An 8,793-nucleotide genomic window follows, 5' to 3' on the forward strand; every position below is an offset into this window, starting at 1 on the left:
GAAAAGAAAAAAATCAGAGGCTCAAAGAGGCCCAACATCCAAACTAACAGGATAAACTGACAGAGAAAGAAATGGTAAGAAAACTCTTGAAGAAAAAAAAAAAAAAAAAAAAAAAAAAAAAAAAAAAAAAAAAAAAAAAAAAAAAAAAAACCTACCAGAACTAAAGGATATGACTCTGTAGATTGAAAAGGCTTACTAATTACTTAGAAAAAAGACTAAAAAGAGATCTATGAAACACACAATCCTAAAATTTCAGAACAGCAGGGATGTAAAAATGTCTAAAAGCAAAAAAAAAACCAAAAACCAAAAAACAAAACCTAAACAAAGGTTTAGGAATCCCAATGCCTTCCTGACTTCAACAATAAAACACTGGACAACAGAATGATGTTTTTCATATTTCAGAAGAAAATTATTTCCAAACTACTCTATGTCCATTATATGCACATTTGAAGGTATAATAAAGGCATTTCAGACTGTTACCTCCTATGTATCCTTTTCTCAGAAAGCTATTAGAGGGTGTGTTCTACGGTAACAGAATTCAAGAAAGCAGAAGACAGAAGATACAGGAAACGGAGAACAATGTAGATGAGCAGCACAGGAATCCTCCAGATGAACCTGCACAGCTGGCCTGAGAACAACCAATTTAGATTTGGATCAGAATGATGGGGGTGGGGGGACACATGGGTGGCTTGGAACAGAGATTATCTGTTGCCTTTGACCCTATGGAAAATAATATTAGGACGGACTTTATTTTTTATTTTTTTTGAGACGGAGTCTCACTCTGTCACCAGGCTGGAGAGCAATGGCATGATCTCGGTTCACTGCAATCTCTCTGCCTCTAGGGTTTATGTGATTCTCCTGCCTCAGCCTCCCAAGTAGCTAGGACCACACCCAGCTAATTTTTGTATTTTTAGTAGAAATAGGGTTTCACCATGTTGGCCAGGATGGTCTCAATCTCTTGACCTCGTGATCTACCCGCCTTGGCCTCCCAAAGTGCTAGGATTACAGGTGTGAGCCACCATGCCTGGCCAGGACTTTGTAATTTTGTTAAGAAGTTTGAGAAGAATTAAACCAATGTACCCCAAATAACAAGCCAATGAAAAAAAGGCAGGGTGAGGGTAGGGAGTGGTAAGTTATGTAAGAAAGGAAATACTACCTGGCTCAGCAGCAAATATGCAGTAATATAAATAGTGAAAGCTGATTTAACAAAAAAACAAAACCAGCTGTGATGTATCCTTACTGGGAGAATGGGGAGAGGGACAAAGGAAGCATTGTATAAAAAGGCTAAATCCCCATCTTTCAAAAATATTTCATTAATTCTAAGATGAACATTTTCCATCTCTGAAACTGGGAATCACCTTATGGCTTCTACAATTATAATTGGCAGTGTTTTTTTTTTCTCTTTTAGTGACATGTAAGATAATGGTACTTCTTATAATGACATAGATTTGATGAAAAATAGTCAAGGTCTAAAACTGACAGACCAAGAAAAGCAGAATATGCTCTTCAGAAACATCAAAGCAGGACCAAGAGCAGTGGTTTACATCTGTAATCCCAATACTTCAGGCTGGAGGATCACTTGAGGCCAGGTGTTCATGACTATCCTGGGCAACACAGTGAGACTGTATCTCAACTAACTAGAAACATCAAGGTAAATATTAGAAGCAATGAAAAGAACAGGAAGTTGCTGTACCTGGGAACTGGGAATTGTGGGTGGCATTTTAAGTCTTGTGGATTGACTTTTTAACTTGTGCTTATATTAACAAAATACATATTCATATTTAAAAAGCAATGAAATTAATGTGGTAGATCAAAAACAAAGATCATATTGCTTTATAAACTTACAGGAGGTGGCTTATCCACAACAATTCCAGCAAGCAACTGAGACTGTGGTCCTGCTGTTTTCAAATCATATCGATTTTGTTCCCGAATCTGAATTGAAAAACAATTCAATAAAAATTTCTTGAGGGCAACTATGCAGATGACCTTTGCTTTATCTTTTCATAAAAGCTTACTCTTTGACCATTCCAGAGTGAGAGCCTCTTCAATTCCCACCTCCATAAAGACTTCTTTTACCATCCTAACAACTCAAATTAGTCTTCTCCACTCTTTTTGCCATGTCACTTCCTTTTGTCTTACATTGTTAGAGAACTGCATTTTAATATGTTTAAATTAAAATAGAAATATGTTTAATACATCTTCCCCATGCAGCCTGTTCACCAATTACCAGCACAGACCTGGAGGCATTCAATATAAGTTAAAATTATACTCTATTAAATTCCAAATTCTTCTGTATTCAAACTTCTAAGTTTGGCATTAACCAGATTCAATCACTGGTGATTTAAACATAAAACAATTAAAATGTCCCCCCTGGCTACAGGAGACCATGTCTTACCTTATTTCTCTTTTCTAGTACCTCATTCGGGTTTGTGTTTAAAGGAACGAACTGATTTGGATCTTCAATTTTGATAGGTGTTCCTCCACTAACTTTAGACGAGTCCTCCGCTTTCATCCACTAAGAAATCAAAAATTTTCTACAATGAAACTTTGTGTTAAGGAAATATTAGTAGATTGCTAGATAACTACGGTCTCAAGAGGGGCACTGCCAATGTTTACATAATTTCACTAAGCAATACTGTAGTGGTGAATTAGTTTCATCTCACACTAGTTAGAAAAGGCTAACAATCAGCATTCATTTAAAAAATAAATGCCATTATGATTCACACAAATATTCAACAATTACACTGCTAATTAAACTTTCTTATTCTGTCAAGTGAAAATATAAGGCTGAAACTACTTCAAGTACAGAGAGCATGATCTCACATTCACTCACATTTCGGGTTCTGTAGGGTTCTGTCTTCTGCACTGAAGACAGAAGTTAAAGACAGAAGTCACCAAAAAACAAAAACAAAAACAAAAACAAAAACCCTTAACAATTATCTTAACATTATCATACTTCATTTTTTATTTTTGGCAGACAGAAAAGGCCAAGCCCTAATCAGCATTTTGTAATGGGGATAATCTGGTATATAGTAGCAAAATAGAACCATGGGGTTGGAAGGAGCTTATGTAATTCTTCTCATTTACCCCATATTATAATCCTTAAAGAAACCTAATCTCATAAAGATTAATGATGGCTGACCATCAATCTCCGCCAACAAAATGAATTCTGAGAAACTACTGAGTTTAATTATGTTCTTTTACTGGGAGACAAGAAATCTTAGACTACAGAAAAGACATTTTGATCCCTAAGTATTTTTGTATTGAATGCATTTGTTTATATAAGATGAACTAATTTTGAATATCTAGAGCAGTGATGTCCAATCTTTTGGCCTCCCTGGGCCACACGGGAAGAATTGTGTTGGGCTACATATAAAATATACAACCACACTAACAATAGCCAATAAATTTAAAAAAAAAATCACAAAAAATTCTCATAACATTTTAATAAAGTTTACAAATTTGTGTTAAGCTGCATCCAAAGCCATACTGCGCCGTGGACTGGACAAGCTTGATCTAAAGAATGTTTGGTGGTATGCACTCCAAAACCAAACCAAACCAAACGAAATCTAAAGCAAAACTCTGAAAAAGATAAAATAACCCATTTCTCTACCTACAAAATCTTGCCTAAGGGTAGCTATGTGCAATGATTCATGCAGCTTTGGTTCAATTAGCTGTCAATAACTTAACAGTTTTAATTCACTGGTGCAATAGTAACTACAAAGCAGTATCATGTAGTGGGCAAGAGCTGGGCTCAAAAGTCAGACTGTCTGCATGCAGATCCCCAGTTTACCATTAAAACATGATTGATTAGCCCTTCTTGCCTTGGTTTTCTCATCTATAAAATAGACAGGAAAAACAGCATCATTCATATTAGGAGAAGCAAATGAGATAATTCATGTACAGCACTTAAAACAGTGCCTTGTACAAAGTTAAAACCTGGTAAGTCACAGTAGTATTTTTAAATATTATTTTACTTTCCAAATATTTTCAATATCTAACATTCAATTCCTAGGTAACTAGGCAAAACATTTAGTAAAAGCAAACTACATAAATTACTGGCACACCGTGATTTTGGTTCGGGGACTGGTTTCTCCATTCCGAGACTCCTCAGGCACATTCACTTTCATGTAAGTATTTGGTGAGTTCAGCCATCTTGTTTTTTCACGCTGTTGCCTCTGTGCCATGTATTTGAGAGGAGAGAGTGGCACTGTGTCGTCTTCAAAGGAAAAAGCAGTCACAGTTGCTGGGATTTCCACATCACTCTTGTGCCTAGGCTTCTCTCGAATGAGAGGATGCCTGTAAGCATAGCCTGTTCTATACCCCTAAGGGAGGGAAAAACCACATTTGAAGCATCAAACTTGTATCAACAACAGCATTGGGATCCTAATTCCTTATACAAATGATTTAAAAGACTCCTTTGTTGAAAAACAAAGGAAAAAGCATCTTTCCAAATGCTACATAATTTTCATGTAACTAGAGTTGAAATTGTGCAAATTTCAAGATCTAGTTAAAGCTGATTACAGTTGATATTGCAATTTCCATTCACACAACTGTTCCTGACAAAGGAACAGTTCTAAATTGCTGACCATTAGTGCTTTTCTACCTATAAAACTGTTTTTGGGAAGCAAATCTCAGTGCTCATTTAAGACTTTGTTCCTGAGTCTGAAGGCAGTCTGCCTTCTGAGCTTTCACAGAAGAGGGTAAAATCTAAGGTAACATTTGCTAAACCATACAGCTGATAAGGGGTTACTACCCAAAATACATAAGGAACTCAAAAAACAGCAAGAAAAGACCCCAATTAAAAAATGGGCAAAGGATCTGAATATACATTTTCAAAAGATGACATACAAATGGTCGAGTATATTAAAAAATGCTCAACATCACTAATCAAGAAAATGCAAATTAAATCACAATGAGATATCATGTCCTATCTGTTAGAATTACTGTATCAAAAATATGAAAGATAACAATTGTTAGAGTCAATGTAGGAAGAAAGGGAAGCTTTGCGCACTGTTGGTGGCAATGTAAATTAGTACAGCCATTAGGGAAAACAGTATGGAGGTTCCTCACACAATTAAAAATAAAACTACCATATGATCTAGCAGTCTTATTACCAGATATATATCCAAAGGAAATGCAATCAGTATGTCAAGAAGATATCTGTACTCTCTTGTTGGTTGCACCATTATTCATAATAGCCAAGATATAGAATCATCCCAAATGTCCATTGATGGATGGGATTAAAATGTGGTATATATAACATAATAGAATACTAGTCAGCCTTAAAAAAGAAATTCTGTCAAATGTGACATGGATAAATCTAGCAGACATTATGTTAAATGAAATAAACTAGGCACAGAAAGACAACTACTACATGATCTCACTTACATACAGAATCTTAAAAAGTTGAACCTGTTGGGCATGGCGGCTTACGCCAGCAATCCCAGCACTTTGGGAAGACTGCGTGGGAAGGCTGTTTGAGCACAGGAGATCAAGACCAGCCTGGGCAACATGGAGAAACTGTATCTCTACAAAAAGTGGGGAAAAAAAAAAAAAAGCCAGGTATGGTGGCACACACCTATGGTCCCAACTACACAGGAGGCTGAGGTGGAAGAATGGTTTCAGACCAGTAGGTTGAGGCTGCAAGTGAGCCGTGATTGTGTCACTGCCCTCCAAGTGAGACCCTGTCTCAAAGAAAAAAAAAAAAAAATTTGAACTCATAAAATTAGAGTAGAATAGTGGTTACTAGGAAGTTGGGGCAGAGATGTTGATCAAACCATACAAATTTCAGTTAGACAGCAGGAAAAACTTCAAGAGATACACTGTACTATGGTGACTATAGTTAATAACAATATATTCTAATCTTGGAAAAAAAACAAAAAAAGACATTTGTAAGTTCTGTTTGATTCTCAAGGGTGTGGTTAAATCACCCTGAAATGCTTTCCTAAGGCCAAACTCGGCTTCTGGAGGAGGACAGAGCATGTTCTACAACCAAAATGAAATGGAAGCATCTGCTCTTGAATCTGAAGACATTAAATCCAAGTTTTATTTCAATTTTGCAACCTACCAAGTTGTCCAGAGTCCTCATAAGCCCTTCAAACTCAATTTCGCCAACCTTCCATTTTTGATGAGAACCCATATTCACACCTCCTCCACCAGATACTGCTACAGTGTGAGTGAAAGCTTTATATTTCTGAAAGTCCAGTACACTGAGATTGTCTACTCCACCTGCCCCTGCTAGGGCCTGCACCTGTAATCAATGGGAAAATATACAGAGATACAAAACTATAAAGACGATAACGAGTATTTTACTTACAAAAAGGCACAATTTCAGTTTGGCAAATCTCTATAATATTCGCTTAGGCTACTAACAACAAAGACAAGATGACACTGTGCCAGCAGACAGCTGAAGTATCATTTTTACCTATCTGAAAAGAAACCTTCCAAGACTCTGACCCTCCCCGGCGGAAAACACATTTAGAGCCATACCTCTTAAAAGCAACTGAATTATCCTGCCAAATTTTAAATTTCTTTTCTTGAAGTTTTCCCAAGGTTATCCAGTTAATACTTTTGTTAAAAGTTTTAATTTTAAGGGAATACAAAAACACTGTACTTTGAATTTAAAGATATTTAGGCAGAAGCCATCAGCTCATTATCTGAATTTAATTAAGCTTTTCATAGCCCCATTTGAGAAGAGCAGGAGGGACCACTAAAGCAAAAAAGAAGTGGATTTTTAGGACAATGTTGGTAGAAAAAGGTTTTGGTTTTCTTTCTTGTGCCCCTTCCAATAAATTAAGATTACTACCATTTGCTTCATGACAATCTGCTTTATTTTAAGAGAAAATTAGGGACTTTACATAAATTCAGCATCTCTGATTTTAAAAAAAGTAGTTAATATCCAACCTCTCATCATAATAAGGCTGTGGAATTGCTGAAAACTGCAATTTCATGAAACTTCTGGCCCTAGCCAAACGTGTTACAAAAGTGACCACAACACATTGGATTCTGGATTTGCAGCTGTTTTTCTTTCTTACTCAGCACCACCACTAGAGGGTGAAAACAGAGAAATATGCAATTGTACTATCTTAAAAAGCAGGATTGTAGGGAAAAGGATGTTTTTGCAGCCCTTAGATTGTGTGTGAGAAAATTTTAATTTCCTTTCCTCCTATTTTCAATTCAGGAGATAACTGAGTTGAGAAACCCTCTCTACTTAAGTACAGCACAACTTCTCTTAAAAGGCAAAAAGCCACTAATAGGTATTTGGAAATAAGTATACACAAAATTCAACTAAATGAGCAAATAACAAAGTAATTAAAAAAGGGGAATAATGTTTCCTACCTGAATCTCACAGGCTAGCTGCACATTAAAAATATAATGAAAAGCCTCCTCTACTGTTTCTCCAAGTGCAACCACACCGTGATTCCTGAGTACCAGCACCTAAAATAGAATGCCCACAGCAATCACTTTAAATAACTGGCATAGCTCACACTGTTTTCATCAACAGCAGCAGCAACGAAAATAGCTCCTTAGACAAACTCTACATACCTTACAACTTGGCCCCAGAACTTTCTGCAGTTGAATTCTCTCTTCCTGTTCATCCAGTGACCCTTGGTAGTCATAATAGGCAACATCTCCCAGAATAAGAGATTCTTGAGAAATTGGAAGGATCCCACATTTCATGGAGGATACCTATTTGGTTTGGCCCATACCAAGATAACACATTTGGTTACTAAATACATTTTCATAGGAAGCTGATTATTTGGTCAGCTCAGAAAAGCACTGGCCTATTCACTGTGTTCCCACTGCAGCCCACCTCCCACTGTGTTTCTTCCACGCACTAAAAAAGGACTTAAAGAATACAGCCCAACTTAAATGGTGTGTCAAATATTATGAAAAAACCTTTGCTCCAAAAAACTCAATGGCCCAATTTTCAAACTGATTAAAATCCAAATGCTATTTCTCCAGCTGTTTCCTAGAATGGTAGCATTTGGTCCCCAGGTCCTTTCACTTTCTGGGTATGCAGAATTATTATTTCAAATATGATTTTGAAAAGCAGATAGTAAAGCATCCTGTTAAGAAAGCCACAAAATAATACATCTTCCAGAGGCACTGCCAGTTTTGGCCTTGCATTGACTTACAGCTGCTGTTGCAAGGGTATGGATGTGTATCACACACTTAACATCAGGACGCGTTGAATAGATTGCAGCATGGGGACTGAATCCTGTATGGTCAATTTTCAAATTGGTACTTCCCTGGTCAACCACTTCTCCTATGATATTGACTTTCACCTGGAAAAAATCAGAAAGACATATTTAACTGGTGCATATGTATCAAAGTTTGTGTTTCACAAGCTAAACTGGGGGTAGCAAACTTTTTTGTAAAAGGCCAGATAGTAAATATTTTGGAATCTGTGGGTCTCTGCTGCAATTATTCAACTCTGCAGGTGGGGTACAAAAGCAGCCATAAACAATCTGTAATTTAACAGGTATAGCTTTGTTCCCATAAGACTTTCTTTATAAAACAGGTAGTCTGCAACAAAACTTAGTACTCAACAAGTACAGTTTCCAAGAAACTGAGAAACTTAAGCTCTTCATCGGAGGTCTCAACAAGTCTGGCATATATCGAATTGGCTAGAAAACTTCTATTTGCTAACATTGCAGCAAGCACCCAGAACCAAGGTGGCTCCTGTTGCTCACTCTGTAAGCTAATGACAGTGGCTAGGAGTAGTCATGGAAAAGATGGAATGCTAAGAAGGTCAGATCCTATACTTATACCAACTGAACTTCATTT

General features: G+C 36.8%; 1 protein-coding gene across 8 annotated transcripts in view; it reads right to left on the reverse strand.

The window, feature by feature from the left end:
• ADD3 (adducin 3) overlaps positions 1 to 8,793 on the reverse strand; it is a 140,823-nt gene that overhangs the window by 6,561 nt on the left and 125,469 nt on the right. For all 8 annotated transcript variants that reach the window (XM_037728243.1, XM_037728241.1, XM_017499706.1 and 5 more), the window contains 7 exons: positions 8,142 to 8,291; positions 7,549 to 7,692; positions 7,342 to 7,440; positions 6,071 to 6,253; positions 4,068 to 4,325; positions 2,396 to 2,515; positions 1,846 to 1,932 (listed from right to left, as the gene is read on the reverse strand). In XM_037728243.1, the coding sequence (XP_037584171.1) occupies positions 1,846 to 1,932; positions 2,396 to 2,515; positions 4,068 to 4,325; positions 6,071 to 6,253; positions 7,342 to 7,440; positions 7,549 to 7,692; positions 8,142 to 8,291 (1,041 nt within the window). The remainder of the gene's footprint in view (positions 1 to 1,845; positions 1,933 to 2,395; positions 2,516 to 4,067; positions 4,326 to 6,070; positions 6,254 to 7,341; positions 7,441 to 7,548; positions 7,693 to 8,141; positions 8,292 to 8,793) is intronic.

This window comes from Cebus imitator, unplaced genomic scaffold (genome assembly GCF_001604975.1).
Source record: "Cebus imitator isolate Cc_AM_T3 unplaced genomic scaffold, Cebus_imitator-1.0 Scaffold259, whole genome shotgun sequence".
Classification (NCBI taxonomy): domain Eukaryota; kingdom Metazoa; phylum Chordata; class Mammalia; order Primates; family Cebidae; genus Cebus; species Cebus imitator.